This window comes from Eulemur rufifrons, chromosome 15 (assembly GCF_041146395.1).
Source record: "Eulemur rufifrons isolate Redbay chromosome 15, OSU_ERuf_1, whole genome shotgun sequence".
Lineage (NCBI taxonomy): Eukaryota > Metazoa > Chordata > Mammalia > Primates > Lemuridae > Eulemur > Eulemur rufifrons.
Genome location: NC_090997.1, coordinates 61599067 through 61624668, shown reverse-complemented (window position 1 = coordinate 61624668; position 25602 = coordinate 61599067). Strand labels below are relative to the sequence as shown.

Sequence of the window (25602 nt, the reverse complement as noted above, 5' to 3'; positions counted from 1 at the left end):
AGGACACCATAATCCTATCAGCAAACTGGACAAGGATATTATAAGAAAAGAAAATTATAAGCCAATATTCCTCATAAACATAGATGCAAAAATCCTTAAAAAATTATTAGCAAATAAAATTCATCAGTTCATAAAATGGATAGTAGATCATGACCAAGTAGAGTTTATTTTGGGAATGCAAGTTTATTTAACATTTTAAAGCCATTAATGTAATTCTCCACAATAATAGAATAAAAGGTAGAAATTATCATGCTTGCTTCGGCAGCACATATACTAAAATTGGAATGATACAGAGAAGATTAGCATGACTCCTGTACAAGGAAAACATGCCAAGTTCATGAAGTATTCCATATTTTTAAATGAACAACTTAAACAATGGTAGAAATGACATGATCATCTCAGTAGATGTAGACAAAGCATTTACAAAATTCAAAGTCCACTCATAATTAAAAAAAAAAACTCTTAGGATACTAGGAATAGAAGAAACTTTTTCAATCTGATAAAATGGATACCTAAAGATAACATCATACTTAAAATATAGAAAAATTTTCCCCTAAAATCAGGAACAAGCAAGAATGTCCTCTCTCACCACTTATATTTAATATTATCCTGGAGTTTCCAGACACTGTAACAAGGCAAGAAAAAAAATTTTTGAAAAAAATTAAAAGGCAAAAAGGTTGGGAAGAATTAAATACAATTTTTAACTCACAGATGGTATGATTGTGTGTATGGAAAATCTAAAGGAAGGTATAAAAAAACCTTTCTAGATCTGGTCATTTAGAAGTAGTTTACTAGTAGGATACAAAGTCAATGTACAAAATTCAGTTGTATTTCTATATAAAAGCAACAATTAATTGGAAAATGAAGTAACAGTACCATTCACCATGGCATCAAAAAATGAAATATACTTAGTGATACATTTAACAAAATACGTGTAAGACATTTACACCGAAAACTACGAAAATATTTCTGAAGCAAACTAAAGAAGTCCTAAGTAAATGGAGAGATATACCATGGATTGTAAGACTCAATATTGGTAAAATTTCAATTCTCCCCAAATTGATTTATAGATTCAATGCATTTCCAATCAAAATTCCAGCAGATTTTTTGTACTTCTGTGGAAATTCAAATGCAAATTATAAGATAATCTTGCAAAAGAAAAAAATAAGAGTTGGAGAATTTATACTACTTGATTTCAAGACTGTTATAGCCTAAGATGCGAGAAATGACCACCTAAAGACCAAATTGAGCCAAATTAGGAGTCTTTATTAGCTGGCCAGCGACCACCCCCTGTTCTGGGAAAGTCCAGAGACAGAGAATGGCCCCGAGCTTAAAGTGAGCAGGGGTTATATACCTTCACCATTAACAACACTAACAATACACATATGGCTAAAAAAACATGTTGATTACAATAATTCATAAGCAAGCAGACTTACAGAAGCAAAGAGCATCCATCAAATCAAGGAACATTTCCTTGTGGAACATCCAAGGAACATGTTCCCAAGGAACTGCCAAGTGTAGTACAATGTAACTATACACCTAATGATTTTAAACAATCACTTACAAATTAATCACTGTATAAATTTTTTTTAACTTTACACAACAGTGAGTCCGTACACAAGATGGCTGCACTAGCCTGCATACAAGATGGCCTCACTGTGGCTCACAGAGCTATACTGATTACTGTGCCTCATCACAAAGACTTACTATAAAGTTATAGTAACCAAGAGAGTTTGGTATTGGCATAAGAATAAACATATCAATAAAACAGAATCAAGAGTCCAGAAATAGATTCAAATTCATGTGGTTAATTGATTTTGACAAAGGCGCCAAAGCAATTCAATGGAGAGAGAAAAATCTTTTCAACAAATTGTGTTGGAATGACTGTGTATTTGTATGGGGGAAAAATGAACCCTGAACATTATCTTACATCATACATGATAATAAGATGAATCATAGACCTTAAACTGTAATAGGTAAAACCACAAAGCTGCTAAACTAAAAGAAAACATAAGAGAAAATCTTCATGATCTTGGGGTGGGAAACACTTCTTAGGGCACAAAAATCACTAATCATAATACAAAAGTTGCTATATTGATCTTCATCAAAAATTTAAAACTTCTGCTCACTAAAAGTCCATATTTAGAGAGCACATACACAAACCAAGTACTGGGAAAGAAATTTTGCAGTATACATATTTAACAATGGACTTGTCTGCAGAATATGTAAAGAACTCTTACGGCTCAATAATACAAAAGGCAAAGAATCAATTAAAATTTGACTTGAACAGGCATTTAAACAGAAGATATGTGAGTGGCCAATAGACATATAAAAAGGTGTTCAGCATCTCCACTCCTCAAACAAATGCAAATTAGATTCTACCCACTAGAATGACTATAATGAAACACTTACCACACAAATACTGGTGGATATATGGAGCAACTGCCGTCTGTTACCTTACTGATGGGAGTAAAGACGGTACTACCACTGGAAAATTGTTTGGCAGTGCCTTATAAAGTTAAACATAAACCTACCCTGTGAACCAACAATTCCACTCCCAGGTATTTACCTGAGAAAATAAAAACATATGTCCATAAAAGACTTGTACAGAAGTGTTTCTAGCAGATTTTTTCAAAATAGCTTAAAACTGAACATGATCCAAATGTCCTTCAGCAGGTGAATGGATTGACAGATTGTGGGATATTCACATGCAATAGGCTATACTACTCAGCAATAAGAATAAATGAGCTACTGATATACTAAAAAATATGCTTATGAGCTAACAAAACCAGATGCAAAATAGTATATGTCATATGATGCCATTTATATGAAGCTCAAGAGCAGACAAAACTAATCTGTGAAGATAGAAATTGAATCAGTGGTTGCCTTTGGAGGAGGTTGACTGGAAAGAAGCATAAAAGAACTTTCTAAAGTGATGGAGATGTTCTGTATTTTGATTGGGGTATGAGTTACATGGTGTATACATTTGTTAAAACTCAAGCTACACTTCCAAGACCTGTGAATCTCACTGTATGGAAATTATACCTCAATTAAGACAATTTTTTTTTATACAGAGTCTCATTCTGTGGCCCTGGCTAGAGTTTAGTGGCATCATGATAGCTCACTGCAACCTCAAACTCCTGAGCTCAAGCAATCCTCCTGCCTCAGCCTCCTGGTAGCTGGGACTACACTTGTGTACCACCATGGTTGGCTAAGTTTTCTATTTTTTTGTAAAAATGGGGTCTTGCTCTTGCTCAGGCTGGTCTCAAACTCCTGAGCTCAAGTGATCCTCCCACCTTGGTCTCCCAGAGTGCTAGGATTATAGGCATGAGCCACTGCGCCCAGCCCAAATATTTTTAATTGGGAAATCTAAATTTAAAGGGAAAACTTTAGTTGCACAAACTAGCAGGAACATAAAAAGATAATTGCAATATTGCAAGAATGGCTATCAGATTTTATTTATCTCCCAAAGAGGATGTAGCAAGAAAGATGCCTTTAAATGATAGCAAAAGACTTTCATAGAAATTTACATGAGTTAATTAACACACTATCATACTAATAAGATAAAAGACACTATTTTCCTCAGCTGAAAGGCCGATGCATACTATTTGCACTGGGTTGCATAGTGTCCTCCCCCAAATTCATGTCCACCTAGAACCTCAGGATGTGAACTTATTTGGAAAGGGAATCTTTGCAGATTTAATTGGTTGAGATGATGTCATAAATTGGGGTGGACCATAAATCCAATGACTAGTGTCAGTATAAGAAGGCCATGAGGAAGTACAGAGACACACCGAGAGAGAATTAGGCCATGTGGCACTGGAGTGACGTCTATAGCTGCTGTCCGAATAATGCCCACAATTGCTGGCAACCACCCAGACTAGGAAAGGGGAATGGGACAGATTCTCAGATCACCCCTCAGGGTCTCAAGACAGAACCAACCCTGCTGGCATCTTGATTTCAGACTTCTGGACTCCTTTGAGAGGATAATTTCTGTTGTTCCAAGCCACTAAGTTTGTGGTAATTATGACAGTGCTAGGAAACTAATACATATACGACTTAACTAGGTTATTAAAGAATAAAGTTTAAGTATTCAACCATCTGCCTGGTGCCTGCGGGTAGATTTGAATCAATAAACTAAAACAAAATGTGCTCTAAAAATATATATATGTAAATATATGCTTTCTAGTATGCAATCTGGATAACATATAAATGAAATAACTGTACATATTCGTTGTCTACTTCTTATTGTGGTTTTCTGTCAGAATAATAAATTGTGGAGCCATTTCCCTGTTAGCCATTTCCCAGAGAAACCTGGATATGCTCTCTTGCCTGCTTTGGGACCAGGGAATGATTGTTTCTAAAAGAGGCACCGTGTTCCAGGATACAAATTTACCACGATTCATTTTGCCAATCCAGGTCAATTAGATGAAAGTTTATTAAATGCCTCATCCTGAGCGTTTCTGTTCAATTCAATGCAATCTGGTGCAAACCAATTCAATAAGTGTCTATTGAGCACCTTCTTCGTAACAGTCACTCTGCTGAGATCACACCTTTTGATTTTATCTTAATTGACTATCTCTGCTGCTTGGGTCTCATAGCAAAGATACTCTTTGAAAACGTGTTATGAAATATCACAAGAGACTGATGACAAGACTGTAATAAAAGAGATTGATGGCTGCTATGGAGAAAATATTTTTCTTTTTATTTCATTAGGCTCTAATGTTCTTACTAAATTGGGCTTCTTAAGAGTTTGGGATTTTGCCCCCAGATAGAAAGGTGCAACTCTCATCCCATAAAGAAGTGACAGAAAGAATGAAAGCAGAAGGACTAGGATTCTATCTGATTCATATCCACACACACACACACACTCCTAGAACGGTAAGCATGAACTGCGTGTCTGGTCCTGCGGTTGCTCGGCTTGCAGTATTTGTTTCTTCTGTGCATTTCCCGGCGATCAGTTCTGCGTTCCATGTGCATTCAGGCGCTTCTGTCCTGTAGAATAAATACCCGCGGCTCTAATACATGGGATCTCATTTAGCTCTTGTTGCACTAAGAAAGAACATTAACTACTTCCTTCCCACTTTTGAGTTAGACTGGGTCTTAGACACTGAGAATTCTGAGTAATCATCCTTTTAATTAACAATTTAATTTGAATTCTTTTTTCTTTTTCTTTTTTTTTTTCAGTAGGGACGGGGTCTCACTCTTGCTGAGGCTGGTCTGGAACTCCTGACCTCAAGCAATCCTCCCGCCTTGGCCTCCCAGAGTGCTAGGATTATAGGTGTGAGCCACCACGCTCAGCCTAAGAATTCAAATTCTTGTTGCAGCATGAGAGTAGGCTACACAGGAGATGGATCGTTTCGGGCCATTCTGGAGGCTGCCTGTCATATCATGTTTCTGCCTTGTGGTGCCACATGGAATAACCTCTTTCCAGGCTAAATGCCCTCAGTTATTTTGACTGTTGCATAAAGAACGTTCCATATGCCTTTCTCTTGCCTCCTTTTGGATTCACTGTTTATTTTAATTCTTGCCCCCCAAAGGACTGGAGAACTCCAGATGTCCTGTGGACAACGGAGTGATTGTTTCCCTTGATGCAGGCACCATACACTCTGTATTCTCATGAGCTTTTTGATAAAATGGCCCACACCATAATCTAAATAAGGCTTGTCATTAACAAAAATTCCTAAATCTTTTTCACACAGGACGACTTTCTTGTCAAGTCTCTCCTGTACATTTGTGAATCATGTTTTATCTATTTTATCTTTTAAAAATTTTATCTGATTGATTGGGTCTACCCAATTACATTTTTTTGAATTGCAGTTCTATAGTCCATAGCATTAGCTGTCCCTCGAAGATTTATGTCATCTGCTTATTTGATAGGCCTGACCTGCCTTCCAAATCTTCACCCATGTCATGGAGAGAATATAACCAAAACTAGAGACTGTGGCATGCCACTAGAGACAATCTGCAGATTGGCGCTGTCATTACTCCTGCAGCTTGTGTGGTCGAGTCTCATCAGTTATGACTCTATCCAACAGTATTGTCCTTCTGCTAACATGTTACTACTTTAATGTCACCATGAAATAATCTCGAGAAATTTTGGGCAAATAATTTGCAGTATTCAAGATGGCCCATGGTTATAGCATTCCTCTCATCTCCAACCTATGTGTCCCTGCTCCTCTGTCCCCAAAGTAAATCTAGTTAGGTTAAGCCTTCCTTAAACTTTAAAGTACTATAGGCCGGGTGCAGTGGCTCACACCTGTAATCCTAGCACTCTGGGAGGCAGAGGCAGGAGGATCCCTTGAACTCAGGAGTTTGAGACCAGCCTGAGCAAGAGCAAGACCCCATCTTTACTAAAAATAGAAAGAAATTAGCTGGACAAATAAAAATATATATAGGAAAAAATTAGCTGCACATGGTGGCGCATGCCTGTAGTCCTAGCTACTTGGGAGGCTGAGGCAGGAGGATTGCTTAAGCCCAGGAGTTTGAGGTTGCTGTGAGCTAGGCTGACGCCACGGCACTCTAGCCCGGGCAACAGAGCAAGACTCTGTCTCAATAAACAAATAAATAAATAAATAAAGTACTATAATTAGCTTTTAGGGAGTCAATATCCCAATATTAGTGATAACCACATTCTTCAATAAGTGCTTACTAGCTTGTTTAATAATCAGTCGGGTAACTAATTATTCACACCCAGAATCCACCCTGTTTTGAAAATTGGGATAAAATATGCCCCTGTCTGGGTTAGGTGCCGTGGCTCACACCTGTAATCCCAGGACTTTGGGAGGCCAAGGTGGGAGGGTCGCTTGAGCTCAGGAGTTCAAGACTCAGCCTAGGCAAGACAGCAAGACCTCTTCTTTACAAAACATTTTTAAAACTAGCTGGACATGTGTGCCTGTAGTCCCAGCTACTCAGGAGGCCGAAGCAGGAGGATGGCTTGAGCTCAGGAGTTTGAGGTTACAGTCAGCTATGATTGCACCGTTTCACTCCCATCCTGGGAGACAGGGTGAGAGCTCCTGTCTCTAAAATAATAATAATAATAATGAAAAATATTGCCCTCCCTGCTCTTCTAGTACTGCTCTTCTTTCCTTGATTTCTCAAAAAATTTCCAAAGGCAGCTCTGAGACCATATCTGCAAACTCCTGCGGTGCTCGAGGGCACGCTGTGTCTGAGCTCAGAGGGGTCTCGCTCATTAGTGAGGCACTCCTGTCACCGTCTGTGCCCCTCCTCCAGCCGCCCCCCACCCCCGTCTCTCATCGCCTGGCTGCTGCCTGCGGTTTGACCTCCTTCCCTTTTCTGAACTAAACCCAAATATAAATAGTCCCTGAGCAGTCCTGGTGTCTCCCTGTCACTTGCTAACTCCCCGGTATACTCTAAGCACTAGGCAATTCCATCCTTGTTCTTTCTGCTGTGAAAATTAAAAATTAACCCAATGACACATCCCTGTTTTATTTGCTCTTTGTGACTCTCTCGGCTGGTTCCGTGCTTTGACCTCTGTGAGCCTTTCCTTCCTGGTTCCTGCATTAAGTATGGGCAGTTTGTCCTAGACTGACATTCCTGACAGTCGCGCGTGCCTTTCTGTTTGCATGCTTGTCCTGACGTCCCTTCGCATCTTCAGGGCCTGGCACTAATGCCTTGCGCTTAGCAAGTGCCCAATAAATATTCATATAGATATGGATTTTCAAAAGGTAAACTTTGAAAGCTAATTAAGAATTGATTTAACTGCTGTTGCATGGCCTCAGGAGACCTTTGGGAAGGGGAGAAGATGTAGAAAATAATCCAGTAAGCCCCTGTTTGCTGACTGCTAACCCACTGGAGAGGGAGCAGGACAAAAGGGTCATTATTTTTTCCTTTTTTGACCTTTCCTTTAGCAACAAAGAAGTAAAAGTCCACAATTGTACTGTTGTATGCTCTCTCCCTCCTTTCGTTTTGAGTCAATCAAATCATACTGGCTGGGGAATCACGGTATGCCCGGAGAGGTCACAGAGCTTTTAGCCAGGCCGGATGGCGTGGTAATAATATTGTTGACTTGTCTCAGGGTGACTGCAAGGCTTCTTGACTTTTTGGTCTTGAGGAGTCAGCTTTTAAAATGCAACATCTCCCACCCCACCGCCAGCCAGAAACAAAAGCCCTGGGAGATGACACTCCTTGGATCTCAGCAGCTAACCTCTTGTTAACCAGGTGCTGATGGAGAGAGGCTGGGCTAGGCATTAGCTGTCCGACCTCTGGCAAGACTCGGATGCTTTCCAAGCTGCCATCTCTGTAGATTTGACATTCTTCATCCGTACAATCTGTATAATCTGTATAATGCCTTAAAGGCCTGCAGTGAGACTTCAACAAAATAATGTATGCATGTATATATGTTTTCTTCATTTATTTATGCATCCACTCTTTGCTGCCTTGTTGGTCCTCCGAGCTGGGCCCTGTGTGTAGCTGTGTGTACCAGGGACAGTGCCCACATCACGGGGGACACAGTGTGAGGGAAGTAGACAACAAGGGCTTCCTTCCAAGGGCGGGGTGCTCCGAGGGAAGAAGGGGCTGGTCAGGGAAGAGTGACCTGGCAGTTTTGCTGTGGGCTGGCAGGCGCAGCCTACCCAGGTTCTGTCTTTGTAGTTATCGGCCACCATCCTTGTCTGGGTTAAGTGTGTGCAGTGGGTGCTTCTTCTTGGGTGACCTGCCAATGTACACCAGGCTCAGAGCAACTCTGGGAGACTGAGATCGAGAAGCTATGGGTCAATGACGCGGGACATGGAGAACTCAGCTGTGCTCTGTCTGCACCCCGCCAGTAGGACCCACCTGGAAGGTGACTTGTATCTATGGGGGTAAGGAGGAGGGGGGAGGGTCTGGGACTCAAGGAGACGCACGGACTACTCCCTCCTCCTGTGAGTGTCTGGGAAGGGATCATTGCGGGCTCATCTTCATGTCCCCAGTGCTCTGCGCAGTGTCTGACCATAGTAAGTCCCCGGAAAATATTGTCAAATGATTGAAGAGATGAGTAAGGACATAGCACCGACTGCTGTGTCCTAGCCCGTGCTTCCTTTTGAGGGTTAATAACTTTTTGACCCTGGTCTTAAGGTACTCATGAAGCCCGTGGGACCAACAGGCTATGCAAGGGTGGCCACTGGGGGACACCAGCCAGAGAAGTAGTGACCCGTCCACCATGTCCCTGGCAGAATGATGCTGCAACTGCACTTGCCAGGACCCCTGAGACCTTTGTGGTCCTTGGTGATCAGAAGCAAATTAGGCTGCATTTTGTTTTTGTTCCTGTGAGTTAGAGAAACGAACACTGGGAGACAGTTTTCCAACCTCTTTGCTCTGGGCTCTCGCCCCTTCACCCATTCTATTCTCAGGCCCAGAGACAATTTATGTCCCTAATATCGGAAGACCCTGGGACTTTTCTTTGTGAAATAAGAGGCGAGAGGGGACCAGTGTACAGCGACTGCAGGTACAGACAGTGATTATGAGTGTGGGCACCCAGCACCCTGCCTCTCCTCCCAGCCTCACAGCTTTCTAGAGAGCTCTAGAACCCCTGCTGGTGCCAGGGTGTCATAGCAGCTTCACTCCCTGGAGGTATCGTCCAGGGGGAAGACGGGAGTAATGCAATGCTCTGCAGGAAAAGATGAGGGATGTGGTGTTGTCTGGATGCATCTGGGTATATTTCTTTCGCTTAGCAAATAAAAATAAATGATGTTGTGTATTGTCTTTGGGGGCAACAGACAAAGTGCCTTAGATACGTCAATGTTTTTCAAAAAGTATCCTAATGAAGATACAGTTACGTATTTCTGTACTTCAGGATGAACAACTATGTGCCCGAAATGTGTGTAACAGTGTTTGTGTTGGAAAGGTTGTTGTCTAAAGAAGCCCTGCCCTGAAGAGTGGGATTGGATTCCCACCCAGTGAGAGGCTGGCTCGCAGGGTTGTGATTTGTGTTATTTGAATCTTGTTGCGCTGTTGTTGAAGTTTTAAGGATTTTTATTAGCCAAGTGTCTGAAAGGAATTAGGTCTACAGTTTGTTTATGTTACAAAAAATCACCTTGAAAGGGGAGTTTGCTTTGTAGATAAAGACTGAGCTAGAAACAACCCAAACACCAAACCACCAGCGAGTGCTTTCTCAAAACTAAATATAAAGTATAAATAGAGAACAAAACAGGAAATAGTGGTTTGCAAAAAAAAAAAAAAAAAGAAAAAGAAAGAAATACTTGTAGCTGCTCTCTAAAGTGCCTTTCTTTATACTGTAGAAAGTGATTTCTGAGGCTGAATGACGGAGAGTCACAGCCACGGCCTCCTTAGCAGAGACAGGTGTCTTCCAGCAAGCGCTGTCTTACTACTGTCCGCAATCACTCTTTAGCAATCTTCACAAAGTATGTGGAACAACTCTGTATGTCACAGGCATTGACTAAATAACTGTGTTGTTCTATCCATTCAGTCATCTCGTGCTCAGTGAGTTGACTGCTTTACCTTGTATCATCTAAGCGTTCACTTAGCATAAGTGCTGTCTCTTCCTAGCCCATAGAGGCGTGAAGATGTGGCTTGAAGGGTCGGGTTTCCCTCTTGTCCCCCTAGCCAGCTCCATTGCCAGCTCCTGGGATTCTATCCAAGGCTGACTCAGGGAGACAGCGGTAGGGATTTGTGCAAAGAGCCTGGGGCTGGAATCTGACTTCTGCCCACTGATGGGTCTTCAGAGTAGAAGCAGGTTCATTTCATTATTGTGTCCAAGCCCATGAAAACCTTCTGGAATGAGCTAGGGTAGGGGAATGTGAATCCAGGGCTGCGTATAGGGGAGACTTCAGCTTGGGTGTCCTCCAGGGTCAGTAGCACAGGGGGAGCGTCCAGGCCAGTGTGTCTGGTCAGAGTGCTAGAGTTGGAAGCAGCCTTCCCTCCTCTTCCCATGCTGGCTGAGGGGACTGGTGGGTCCCAGAAAATAGGTAGATTTAGGTACAGCTGAGTAGCTGCCCAGCCAGTAAATCATTCCTATCTCTGTGGCATTCCTGTCTCTCATGCTTTCAAATGTTACAAAGTTTTCCCAAACCCTGCAAGTTGGAACGGGTTCTTTTCCTACTTCAGTGTGCATATTCTCTGGTCTTGCTTTACATATCTTCCTCTTTCCCCTTAAATATATGAGTCTGGGCTTTCTATCACCCCGGCTGCTGTACCTCTACAGGGGTCAGGGAAGGTTCCAGCATTTGGGAGTGGTGGTAGCTTGTGTAGGTTCAGCCAAGGTGGAATGGACTTGACAGGCTTTCAGAGTCTTCCCTCATCACACAGGGCCCATTACAAGGACGTGGGGAGCTCCTTGTAGCCCACCCAACAATAGCGTTGAGAGTTCTCCCTCTGGAAACGAGGTGCTTGCGTCTGTGAGTCTCCATATACTTACTGGGCACATCTAGAAGCTTCATCTCCTGCAGGTTGGAGGAAGAAGTCTGCACACTGCAAATCCTCTAGAGACATTTGGTGGCTTCATCACCTTTGAACATTCTGTTGAATCCTCTTTCTACCTGGTTATTATGTGGGACAACTGGGGCTAACCAGTCCTTTTTGTTCCTGGGTCAATTTCTATTTTTTCAGGACAAGTTGGCTTATTTTCAATTCTCTGTATTTATCCTTCTTTTAGACAGGTAGAGACAAGTGCACACCAGAACTTAATAGAACAAAATACTTATACATACGCTCTCCCATACTTATTAAAACCAACTGAAGTGGAGGGCAGGAAGGGTGTGGGTGAAGAGAGGTTACTTAATGGGTACAATGTATGTTCCTCAGCTGCTGGGTACACTGAAAGCCCTGACTTCACCACTACGCAATATATCCATGTAACAAACTTACACTTGTACCCTATACAATTATACAAATAATAAAACAAGAAAATGTATTACAGTGGGGGAAAAAAGCAACTAAACTAAATTAAATTTTATTCTATTCACTCTTCTGTTATATTAAAACAGTTGGGTGCACCTTATCTAAGTCTTCTGAATATCAAAAAGAACTCGTTGCCTTTCACAATTTATTTCAATTCACTGCATTACTATTCGTATTATTATTGATTCATTAATTGTTACAACTTGCTCCTTTGTCCTCTTAGCAGCACCCCCTGATATTCTTAAAATTTTCCTTGTTCTGGTAATAATAAGATGTTCCAAGCTAATCCTGACCCTTCTCTGTCCTCAAGATATGGAACCAGTTATCTCAAAGAGGTCCTGGTTTTATTTATGGTGGAGAATAGTATCAGAGACCAACACTTGAGTGCTAGGAATGAGTACACAATGAGCGTTGGCTTTGACTTCTGTTGGCCAAATTTTAGTGTCAGAATTGGGAAAAAATGTGTATGAAGGGATTTATTTTCTAAATTTAATAGGTTATATTGGTGGCCCTATTCTTCTTACGGTAGGAAAGTTTCATTGACCATCAAAGCATTCTATTATATTGATATATTTCTATCCAAAAGTTTAAAATATGAAGGCACCTCTGCCTCCAGCGGTGGGTTGTTAGCAGGAGGGCTGGACCTCATGGTGGACAGGTTGTCCTGGCACAGGGGACAGGTGCACTCTCTGTGGGTGCAGCACTGTACCAGGTGCTGTGGAGAATGGCCCCTGGCCTCCAGGAATGTGCAGATATTGTGTATGTGCACAAAACAATGAGAAAACTACTGTATATAAACCCTCATTTAATCAGCGCTTGATGAAATTGGTAGTTCTGGCAATAGGTGGCAAAGGGTTGAGAGATCAGTGTGGAGGTGGAAAGGTCTTCGAAGCAGGAGGGCTTGGGCCACCTTGGAGAATGGTGGAATCATAGGCAGATGCCCATGTGCTTCTTTTTTCTGGGAAACCAGCTCACACACTGCCCTAAGCAGCCCGCAGAGGTGTGGTATTCGGGTACATACAATACTGCTGGCAGAAGAATAACACTAGAGACATAGGCTCACAGTGAGGTCGACATGGTGCCCCAGCACAAGAGAAGATAGGATTCCAGTTGTGTTTTTGAAATGACAGTGAGAAAGAACATAGTACCAACGTCAGGACCCATTCCATGCACTTAATAGAAGGAAGTAACTTAGAGTCCAGTGGAAGCTAGACTTGCTTGTAACAACTACCTCCTCTCAAGTCTTTTAGAAACAACAGAAGCCATTGATCCTGCTTCTGGTCTGGTTGGCCCACCTCTTCCCCGTGCACCACCAAACATCCCTGTACATATCTGCTCTGTCAGCAGCTCTGTGCTGTTAGCTTGCTCTGCTCTGCCTGGGGAAAATCCTAGCGCTGATATCATCTTATGCTTTTCCTGCCTCACCCCTCCCAACTTTACTAAAAGAACTGATTTCTTTCCTCCTTGGTGTTCTGATAGCATTTCATACAAAACTTCTGTTAGGCCATCTATTTTGCATGTTATTATTGCCTCTCTACTTGTTTGCTTCTCCATAGACGGTGACTATCTCAGGAGATATGTCTTATTTACTCTCAGCTGTCACCCAAGTGCCCAAGCATAGTGTTTGACCCTCACTGCATATGCAACAGAAATTTGTAGGATGAATTAGTAAATGAATGAGTGAATACATGAATAAATGTCTCAGGATAGCTCCTGGATGACTCAATGGCCCCACGGGTTAAAGTATGCTTCAGATTTGGTCATTTCTTCATCTTTATCTTGATGAAGCACCATTAGCCAGGACCTTGGTTTATATGTGTCAGATCCACAAGGCTGACAGGTAAAATGTCAGTCTCGCATTCACAGAATACACCTTAGTTTCTCTTGCCCTCAGTTGTAGTATTTCTAGCTAAGCCTTGTTTTGATAAGGAGAGACACAGGAAGCCTGCAGCAAATCACTTGATTTACTATGCCAAGCTAGGATTTGACAACCGCTTAAAGGCTATCACTTGGAGATTTAGAGGCTTGATGATTAGGCTGTTCTTGGGACAGAATCTTTTAATGTTTACTGAAAGACCTTTGCTCCAACATGGCTTCCAAATCTGACGGAACTGAGAAAGTCTGTATTTGCTGAAGTTTGCAATTGAAAGCAGAGAAATTCAGAGGTATCTTATACGCCTCCAGGATTTTGGGAGTTCTTGAGTGATTTATAAATGTGGTTGTATTAAATTATGTGATCTATGGATAGGATGTCTTTGGGCAGCATTCCAGGTCTTTGAAGGTCTTTGGAGATGTGGGAAATCTTTGGGAAAAGGATGGCAACTCAGCAGCCACCCAGAGGGAGGTGACGTCAAGGCGGGTGATGGAGGCAGCTGGTTCTTTCAGGAGTCCAGAGAAGCACCCCTGTCCCCCATCTGTTTATGCACGTTCTTCTTACCCTGAAACAACCTTTTCTGATATTTTTGTCAATAAAGACCTTTTGTCCTTTTTGTTACTTCTGTTTGTGATGTTAACGCAGTGGCCAGTGAAGTTCTGTGGCTCAGGAATCAGAACCATAAAAAACGAGAAAACCAAAGGCTGTTTAAAGAAGCAAAAATTTCCACTAGAAACTTCAGAGAATAGGTATCATTTCATTCATTGTTTCTTTTTCTCTTTATATTATTTTTCTACCTCTGACTTTAAAAATTCAAACAATGCAAAATGGTACAAAGAAGAAAGAAAAAGCATCTTTCAGTGTCCTGCTGCCCAGATACAGCCACCACCAGCTTTTTGATGGTGGCCTTTCCCAGCCTTCTTTCTAGGCCTAAACACGTGCAGATTTACCTTTACATATGCAAAAACTACATGTACAGAGTCATACTATATGTTAGCTTGCAATCTTCATGTATGCAAGTATATACATATGTATGTACACACACATGTTCTCAAAGTTACCAAATATTTCATTTTATGAATGTGAAATAATATATTAAACTAGGCTGTTTTGAGGGACATTTTGATTGCTTTCAGTACTTTGCTATTGTAAATAATGCTGCAAAGAATATCCTTGGCTGTATGTCTTTGTGTTCTTAGATTTTTGGGGGGATAAATCCTTAGGAGTGATATAGCTGAATTAGAAAGTGTGCATGTGTAAATTTTTAAGTGGTTTTCAAATTGTACTCCAGAAAGTTTAGCCAATTTGTACCCCTGCCAACAATAAGTGGGACTGCTCATTCCGTCACCTCCTTGCCAACACAGAGTATGGCCAAGGCTTTTCACATTTATCAATCTGATAATTGACAGATGATACCTCAATGTAGAATCTTCTCTTGTGATAATTGACCATTTTTCCTTCCTTCCCTCTTTCTTGATGAATTGTGTTTCTGTGTCCTTTGTTTATTTTTCTGTTGTGTGTGTGTGGGGGTCGCTTTTATTTTAATAATTTGAGGAAGTTCTTTGTATTAACCTTTTTTGGTCCCATATATAGCAAACAGTTTCCTTATGTTGTTTTCAATCTTTTTTTAATGATTTTACTTTTGTTTTATGAAAGCGTTTGAGTTTTATGCAATCATGTTTACCCATCTTTCTAGATCTGCTTCCTGAGTTTTCTAACACACATTACTTAGAAAGCCCATCCACATACCAAGAATATAAAAATGTTGACTTATATTGTCTTCAGTACTTTTTTTTTTTTTTTTTGAGACAGAGTCTCTCTCTGTTGCCCAGGCTAGAGTGAGTGCCGTGGCGTCAGCCTAGTTCACAGCAACCTCAAACTCCTGGGCTCAAGCGATCCTCCTGTCTCAGCCTCCCGAGTAGCTGGGACTACAGGCATGCGCCACCATGCCCGGCTAATTTTTTCTATATATATATTTTTTTAGCTGTCCATATAATTTCTTTCTATTTTTAGTAGAGAGGGGGTCTCGCTCTTGCTCAGGCTGGTGTCTTCAGTACTTTTTAATGTTTCTTTTTTTAGATATATATGTAAGTCTTGGCTATTTCTAGATGTTTTTGCTGAAATATAGCTACACTTTTATTTATTTCTAAATGCCAATTGTCTACAAATCATTTACTTGCATTGGTATTAAATGCTCCTAAATTTTATAAAAAGTAGAAATTTAATATGTATTTAATTTCTTGACTAACTTTTCCATTGATCTGATTGCTACTCCTGTACAATACTGCTGCCATTGTTGGAGTTTTATAATACTTTTTAATAACCAGGACGGCAAATCTCCCTCGCTGGCCTTTGGCCCTTCTTTTCCTAAAGTCACTTTAGATTTTTAATATGATTGCCATTTAACTTATAGACTAGTTTAGGTGAAAATTATATTTTTAAAATATCCATCTGTCCAATAATAGAATAATCTTTTTACTTATTCAAGTCTTATTTAAGGGCATAAGTAGAACTTCTAAAAATATTATTTTCTTCATTTGAGTCCTTCTACTTCTTATTAAATCTATATAAAGGATGTGAAGGGACCGAGATTTTACCCTTTCCAAACGCAAACACATTAGCCTGCCCCAGTGTCATGGATGCTGGCAGAAGTCAGGTAACTCCGAAGTTAGAGGCACAGCAGGTCGTATCAGCTTTATGTTCCTCTGGGCTCCCTTGTCCATGTTCCATGGTGGGTTCTGCACAGGCAGTGCGTTTGTGTCTCAGCTGAGGAACTCTAAGCTTTGGAAATCCTAATGAGGTCAGGGCAAGCTTCCTTGAGCTAACTGATGAAGAGGAAAGGAGTAAACCAGAGAGGGGAGAAAGAGCATTCCAGGCAAAAGGAACTACCTTTGTAAAGGCCTGTAGTGGGTAGAAGTGTGGCAACAACTATAAGAAACTGTAAAAAAGGCCACCATCATGATGCCCTTATCTTCTGGCTACTGGTGCTGAAGAGAACTAGCCTGTTCATTCTTCCCGCTGTAATGACTTGTTTGTTCTGCCTAAATGCTTGTATTTTTTTTTTTAATTTTTCCATTGAATGTATTATTTTCATTAGGATTTGTTGCTCATTCTTAAAGAAAATTTTTTAAGACATGGAGGAGCTCTTCGTTTTGGAAGATAGCCTCTTAATATATCTTTGAGTATTTCCCTTTTTTATTAGCTTTGAGCTTTTCTTTAAACACATGATACTTTTCCATTGTTTATCTTCCATAGTTATTTTCACCCTAAAAACAAAACAAGACCAAAAAAGCCCATTTGTTTTGTTTCCATTGCATTCCAAGATCGGGACTGTTCCTTTATTATTGATATTTATTATTTTTACTTTTTTGTTCATGTCTTAATTTTGGAAAGGGAGATTTTGGGGTATCTGCACTTCTGCCACCATCTTTTCCAAAATGTCTGGGTCTGTTATTTAAAAACTACTTTATATAAATGCTTTCGCCCAACTCTTTAAAATTATTCCAATGAGACATTTAGAGAATTTCTATGGTTAAAATGACCTCTTCAATTTTTAATAGTCTTTTCTCCTATCCTTATAATTGCGTTTATTTGTGATGAGCAATTGAGGATGAATGGTAAAATATGCAATCATCCAGGTGTGGGGAGTTGAGAAAACTGTGGGAAGACTTCCTATCTCCAAATATTTCCCCAATAACTGTGGCACCTAGGATTCCACCAAGAACAGTTCGTTGTTGCTCCATTAGCATGAAATTCATTTATCAGATGTAGTTGCCTGGAAAGGCCCTTCACACTCTCTAAGATGAATGTGCTTCTGTGGAAGACAAGAAGCAAAGAGTAGCACAAGTCCTAGCTTTTCCTCACAACAGAGAGAGGGAAGTGAAACAACAGGAAGCCCAGTTTAAAAGATGATTTTTTTTTCCTAGGAAACTTTTTTGACATATTGAGGAATTTTTGGAAAGTCAAGTTCAATTCTGAATTATAAAAAGTCTTAGGATATCAGCCTGAAGAATCTTAAATACTTAAGGGGAAAAAAAGAAAAGAAAAAAATTCTTAGGCTAATGTACCAGTTAATTTGTTATCTTCCTTTACTCTTAAAAACCTATTAATGGCTGGTGTGGTGGCTCATGTGTGTAATCCCAGCACTTTGGGAGGTTGAAGCAGGATGATTGCTTGAGGCCAGGAGTTCCAGATGAGCCTGGTACAACATAACCAGATCCACTCTCTACAAAAAGGAAGAAAAAAATTAGCTGGATGTGGTGGTGTGCTCCTGTGGTCCCAGCTATGTGGGAGGCTGAGGCACGAGGATCACTTGAGCCCAGGAGTTCGAGGTTACAGTGAGCTAGGATTGCACCACTGCACTCAGACAAGTGACAGAGTGAGACCCTGTCTCTAAAAAAACAAAAACAAAAACCTACTAATAAGAAGAGTTTGTGAGGAAGTATCTCAACAGAGCATCACTACTCACCAGGGAAGAAATGCAGCCAATTTCCCCTTCAAGGGGACTCCCATTTTCACAAAAGGAAAGAGATTCAATGCCTTCTCTGATCGTGGGTTTTCTCTTGTTCTCTTTTGACCTTGATGTTAGTGGATACATTCCTGACCTCCTCACTTTCAGAGTAGAAAGGTAGAGAGACTTGTCTTAAACTAGAAAAAGTTCCTGAGAGTAAAGTCTATATAGATAAACTTCTAATGAAGAAGCAGAAACTTGATAATAATACTGTATTTCAAAATGGGACTCGGACCAACTTTCACATAGTAAAAATCTTATTAAATAAATTTTGGTAATTCTTTAATGTATTTTGTAGCCCCTTTTATGAAAATGAATATTTTGGGTATTTGTTGACCCTGTGGAGTACAGACACTAAGTCTAGAAATAGAATGATTTTTTTGTTTATGTGTTAATGAGTTTTACGTTCCCTGATCAGAATTCATTGATTCTAAGATACTGTTAATTATATCACATCATCCTTTTATGTACTACTAAGAAAGAAAAAAACATGCTCCCCATGGAATTCTGACATGCTTAAAGTGCTGTATGGTACACTCTGATTTCAGAGATGTTAAAAGTGTGAAAAAGCATGCATCTTAGAGTCAGTGAGCTAGGATATTTTTCTTAAACTCACAAGAATTGGAAAAATTGACATCCAAATCATCTTGTTCATTTGTCTGAACTATTAACAGTGCATTCAATAAATAACTTTATACTTCACAATTCTGTTTATTACAATGATTTTCCAAGAACAATCAAGGTTATTGATAGAATACTGTTAATATTCAGAGTTAACAAAGTGACCTTAAATCTGTAAAGGACGCCCCAAATTTCCCCTATCATGTTTTAAAGCATTTCCACTATCTTATATTTTCTTTTCTAAGCAAAGCAATCTAGTCCCTGTGGTACGGCCTAGGCCAGGGTGTATGAACAGCCCTCTTTGCCTTTTCCAACTCCGTCTGCAGCCCTTTGAGCAAAAGTCTTTCATTTCCACGGGAAGTTACCACTAATCCTTAGAAATGAATTATATCACCTAACATCACCCCTGACTGAAAGTCTAAAGTTCTGCCGCAGTTGTCAAATTCCTGAACATTTCAGAAATCTGACACCTGAGCTCATGATACTGCTATGTTCTCTGGGTCCAAGTTGATCAACTACCTCTTGCTTCAAGATTTAGGCAATTCTTATTACTCGTATGCTGTGCTAAGATCATTATAGCATGTGGAGTAACTATACCAAGGATTGTACCTGGTGAGCAATTACCCATGGTTCTACCATCTTTGCCTTGGTGGCATTTTAGCATGTCTCCTTCCACTTTTTTATTTTTGAGAGACAGGGTCTCACTGTCGCCCAGACTGGAGTGCAGTGGCCCAATCATAGCTCACTATAACCTCGACCTTCTGGGTTTGAGCAATCCTGCTGCCTCGGCCTCAAAAAGTGTTGGGATTACAGGTGTGAGCCTTGCGCTGGGCCTCCACTTCTTGACCATATACATTTCTGCACAGTTGGGGTCATTTTTATGTGTGATGCTTTTTTCACCCAATATCATGTTATTCAGGGTGTTGTTACAGGCTTTTAACTATTTGATTGTTTTCTTCTGTAGATATATGAACTATTCTCCCATTGCTTGTTATTGGTTGTATCCATTTTATTTTTGCAATTCTAAATAATGTTAAAATGAACATCTGTGTATGTAAATCTTGCTCCACATTTTGACAGAGAGACATCATCAACTTTAGTACAATTGATTTGTACTGTTGAATTTATTTCAAGGGAAAAAGTGGTAATGACAATTCATAACCCTACCAAAGAGATAGGAATAATTTGAGAGAGTGGCTTTGTTTTTATTTAATACTATTATTATATCAGTTCAAAGTTTAACTCACTGAGGAAACTGAGACACGAAGTTATCTTGTCGCTGGTGACATTATCAGTTGTGTTTGGGGCAGGGAATCTATTGTTTTCTCCACCCAGCCGGTATGTTCCCCACTTCACTGCAGCACCATGGACATTCACCAGCCCTGAAATTCTACTGGGGACCAGTAAACTCCCCCAGGACCCCCGAGCACTGCAGTGCTCCTGGTGGTGCCTGGCTCCCTCACACTCGGTCTTCCCCTCCAGTAGGTGGTAGGTATCCATCGCCCAAATCACCAGACAGGATCCATGTTTGCCTTGCAAGCCCAACAAACACTTCTGTTTTTGTTTTGCTTTGTGTCTGGACTAATCTTAGCACCTCCTCTGCCTGTGAGCAATTTGTCACCTCATTCCGTAAGACTGGCACCAGCAGAGATGCAGTCTCAGAGGATCCCGGGGAGAAAGCGAGGCCGACCCCCACTTCACTCCACACCTATGAAGATGGCAGTTCATCACCTTTATTCTGCTTCAGGTGGTTCTCTACCAGCAGTGAAGATGCCAAAGAAAAGAGGGCGGAAACCCGGGCACAAGGTACGGCTCCGTCATCTCCTCCACAGCGGTCGGGCTGGGGAACGGGCGCGTGGGCAGGTTGGGAGCTTGGGAGAGACAGGACCAGAAGGAGTGTGTCTCGATGAAGCATGTGACAGGCGAGGCCTCATTGTGACAACGTGGCACATAAAGCATGCTGTCGTGTGCATTTTTACAAGTGGAAAAAGCAAATTACACCAGATGGGGAAAGTTGTAAGGCGAGCAGATTTTAAGGTCATAGCTAAACACACATTATTAAACCTCGCGTCTAAATTAGCATTTCAGACACTGAGCTTTTCCCCCAATTGTTCCTACCAGGGCGGCTCTCAAAGCCACTTTGCAGAACTCATTCGTCATTTATGTTAGTAGCAGCGGATGATGTTCCTGAGACATTTAAATGGACAAGGCTGGCAGGCCAGCAGCAAAGGACAGATGAGCCTTCCCAACAGAGCCTCAACACAGGGGGCCGTAAGGAAAATTCAGGGTGTTAATTCACAGTTTCCCGTTTATAAAAGGCACTGACGTCAAGTTTGGCTGCAAGGAGGCATATAAGGCAAAATTAAAATCTTGTGACCCTTTTAAGAATTAAAAATGATTTGGAGCGGTTGGAGGGGAGGATAAATCCTCTGATGTAACCACAACCACGAACCAGCTCCAACCCAAGGGACAGTGTCTTCTCTAGGATGTTTCTGAAGAGGCTACTGGAAGAAAAACGATGAAGCTTGTTCTTCACAAGCCTTTCGGGCATTGAAAATGAGCTTCAGAAGTTTTCCCTTGTTTATTTTTCCTGAAATAAAGGCTTATGCTTCCATCTTGAGACCCGAATACCGAAACCCACGTGCAAATTGGCAGTTAACTCCCACATATTTAGGAAAATGTATGGAAATGATTTCAGGTCATCAGAAAGACAGAGTTTCTGGAAGAGTTGGTAATGAACTCGACCTTTACCCTTTTGGTTCTCCGCAGTTCTTCCACGTGCTGGCAAATAAAAACAGTAGGTGGGGGAAGGTTAGTCCAAGTTACTTTGGGGTCACCGGTTTTAGTAAAAGGAGTTTTTACTCAGCCATCTCCTAAGGCGAAATCTTCTGTCACTGGTTATTTTTCTAACAAAAACATCCTCCTTTTTCTCATGTTTATGCCAGCTTTAGAATCGTTATCTCTGAAGCTGGCCTAGGGCAGGTCTTACCCACTCAACTCAGCTACCTGTGCTGTTGCTAGAGCCCGGGAATCGCATCCGGAGGGCTGGAGGAGGGCAGCCTTTCCACTTATAGATCCAGGGAGCAAATCCAGGGTCTGAGGAAACACACTGAAAACTTCTCTCTCCTATTTGGCCTGTCTCCTACTCTCCTGGGGGCTGTGACCCAAGAATGAAAATTACCAACAGACACAGCATTTCTGGGGCCAGGAAGAATGGAAATTCACTCCATGGAATGAACTTGATTTTGCAATTTTCCTGTCTCCTAACGAGGGCAGTTTTCAGTGCTCCTAACACCCAGAGACACCTCAGGGCAGGAAGAAAGCATTTGGGTTGGTTGGCTGACAGCACAGGCCGTGCACACAGCAGGCAGGTCTGTTGCCACTGCCTCACACAGCTTCTCTTCTGGGGTCAACAGGCCTCAGCTCTTCCGTGAATCCACTTCCCACGTATTTAGAAAAATGTATGGAAATTATTTTAGGCCAACCGCTCCCAGACAGCTTTCCAAGCCATGGGCTTAGTGTTCTAAAAGCGTTCCAAACCAGCTACGGATCTGCATGAAGTTCCTACCCATCCATGATGATATGAGAAAAATAAGAACGCTCTGAAAGTCTCTGTAAAGTTAAAATGATTCCGCTTAAAAGACTGCCCTTTATTCTGAAATATCTGTTTCCTACTATTTTGGTGGTAAAACGTTTCTTTGTTTTATTACATGTTGTATGCTAATAGGATTTGGTAATTTAAAAACTATTCTTAATTGGCAAAATAAAGTGGGTAATCTGTTGTCTCCTCACTTTTATTTGGACAATTTCCTAGACCCTGATATCTCATTCTATCATTAATTAAAGGACTTTATTAAGAAGCCAGCAAGGAAACTCTACAGTTTCACTGCATTTACCAAATGACAACTAATTTGGCAATTTTAACTATCTGGGACACAGTTAGGGAGCCAGAAGTTGTTAAAAAAAAAAAAAATCCTGACCAAGTGAAATAAGATATGGCTTGGTCTAATCTTAAAGATCTTGTATTCTATTACCAAGAAAATGTTTCCAAGCTGTCCACCAGAGTCTGTTTACCTTTACTGTAAGCATGTTTCTTACAAGCTCAGTTACCACAGCCAAGGAGTAGCTTTAGATTTGATTTTTAAAATTAATTAATTAATTTTAATTTCAGAATATTACAGGGATACAAATGTTTTGGTTACATGGATTGCTTTTGTACTGCGTGAGTCAGTTACAAGTGTGCCCATCTCTCATATAATATACATTGTACCTGTTCGGTGTGATTTCACCCATCCCCTCCACCCCCTCCCACCTGCTTGATTTCCGCTGAGTTTTACTTCCATCTGTGCACGGAAGTGCTGATCGGTTAGTTCCAATTTAATAGTGAGCACATGTGGTGTTTGTTTTTCCATTCTTGTGATACTTCACTTAGGAGGATGGTCTCCAGTTCCATCCAGTTTGTTGCAAAAGGTATTAATTTTTTAGTAGCTTTAGATTTGAAGAGGAAGGTATTTTGGCAGGGAAGGCTGCACACAGAGCTAAATACTGCAAGACTAATGATAATTATTGTTGTAATTATATGATAATACTATATTAACAAGAAAGAACAATCAAAGAATACAACAATAACATTATCAATATTATAAGATAATAAATAATAGCATAATTTTTTATAGCAATAACACTATTATGATGATACATTGATATTGGTAATATTATCATAGTAAAATAGTGCAGTTTTGAGCCTTTGGCAGGTTCCTCTCCAGGGGATTCTGGGGCTACCTCATTATGCTCTCTGCATCACAGAGCTCTGCTGCTTGACGTTTGCCACTTCTCGCCTGGTGCTGCACAGCTGCTCCGCCAGTCACCACTGTGCACATGTGGGAACTCCCTCTGGTCCGAGACCTCCCTTCAAGACCCAAGAAGAGTTAACACAGGCTGTGACATTTAAGTCACATTTCTCCGAGTCTTGAGGATAGCACGAGTGAATTACAGGCAGAAAAGGAAGGGTGAGCTGGCGGTCAGACGTCAGTGCTCTAGAGTTCATAGGTCAGGCCCTTCCCAGGACCTATCTGGCCATCTCCGCTGGGTGCCAGGCCTGCAACCGCATTGCTGCGGCACACCCAGGCAGGGACAGCAGCATATCTAATGGCCTTACTGCCCCCTCTGACGCCAGGCAAAGAAAGCAAAACTTCTTAACATCCTGTGTTCTATGAAGAGCTATACTCTGACTGCCCTGAAAGGAGGCTTCTTCGTTATCAAACAGAACCTTGACCTCTCAGTTTGCATCATCTGATGTTGGTTTAGGTCCTTAGTTCAGAAAATCCCGAATATCAACAGGTAGATTTTCCTTACATGTCGTGACACTGAGGTCTTTTTAAAGAGACAGGGAGGGTCTGCACCAAAGACAGATCCTAGCTTCTGTTCCGTGGATGCAGCTGATGATAATGTCTCCAAATAGTGGGATTTCCATCTTCTGTGTCTTTATGGCTGGGATTCTGATTTAAGCAGGAAGAAAAAAGTGCTGGCTTTTAAAAATAGCCGTATGTCCCCAGCATGTGGTAATAATAATACTAATAACAATAATAGTCATACAGAACCTTTATTGAGCACCTTTATGTTTGAGGCTCTGGGTGAAAGCACTGGATATGTATTTTCTTATTTGATCCTTGGTAGTTTGATAGTGAGGTGAGAGTCAGAAAAACTGCAGGACTTAGGCAGGAAGGAACCAAGCCCTGTACACCTCAGCAATCTCTTGGTGTCACTGTTCAGAGCAGCAATTATGCTTCCACATTCAAAAAAGAATAAATGATGTCCTGTCTGCTCTGCTTAATGAGTTAAGAAAAGTACAGCATGTTCTAGAAAGGACATCACTTTTGAAGTATTAAAAACAAAATGGTTAAAATGTAAGTCTTCTGTTAACTGGAAACTTCACTTGATAAAGTAATTTTCTAATTAATATGGATAGATACAGTATTTTGTAATCTTTCAGTACTTTGAATTGTTTTGTTCTCTCTTTCTCATTTTCGTCCTTTTTTTTTTGCCCCAAAAGTAGGTGTTCTTGGCCCTGTGTAACAAGGAAGTCAAGTTCACAAAAATCTCAAGTAAGAGAATGTTCAAACTTAAGTAGAAAGGGTGTTTGTTTGTCTTAACATTTATTTAAAGCTTCTTTCTAAAACGTGTGTTTTCATTAGAACCATTGAATTGGCATCACTGTTTCTGTGGTGGTCCAGATCTTGTATTGCCTTGGAGCCGTATTTATGAACACCACGAGTAGCTAAATAGTATGGATGGCAAGAGTGGTTACCTAGCAACTCTTCCTGTGCTCATTTTCAAGGTCCTTCTCTTGCTGATGGCAGATGTGGGATGCCACCTGTGGCCGTGGGGTAAATGATGACACTGTCACCAGGCAGCGGCCATTCTCTTGGGTTGAACATTGTGTGGCATGTGGGATAGGGACTCTCTCTGCTGTGTCTTCTGTTGCCCCCTGTTACCCCACTGGAGCAGGGGTCAGGAGCGGGGCTCAGCAGGAGCTCTGCTATACGGGTGGATGGTTTACAGCCAGCACTCTGAGTGTAGCTTTCCTGACATGAATGTTAGTTGATATTTTCATTGATGTTAAGGAGTAAAATGCATGTATTAATAAACAATGAAGGGGTATGTCGGAGCTTCCCTTGTTTGTTAAGAGAGTGAATGACTGCTGAATTGGATAATAGTTTTTGTTTTTTTTTTTTAAATGGGG

The 25602-nt window shown here is 41.0% G+C and overlaps 1 protein-coding gene and 1 non-coding gene across 2 annotated transcripts in view; both read left to right on the top strand.

The window, feature by feature from the left end:
• The first annotated feature begins 249 nt into the window (after positions 1-249).
• Positions 250-357, top strand: LOC138396117 (U6 spliceosomal RNA). Its single transcript, XR_011235597.1, has one exon. It is a non-coding gene; the product is annotated as a U6 spliceosomal RNA (small nuclear RNA).
• A 20153-nt stretch (positions 358-20510) lies between these two features.
• Positions 20511-25602, top strand: part of SCML4 (Scm polycomb group protein like 4) — a 53932-nt gene continuing 48840 nt past the window's right edge. Inside the window, exon 1 of the mRNA XM_069488516.1 lies at positions 20511-20666. Within this exon, the coding sequence (XP_069344617.1) occupies positions 20511-20666 (156 nt within the window). The remainder of the gene's footprint in view (positions 20667-25602) is intronic.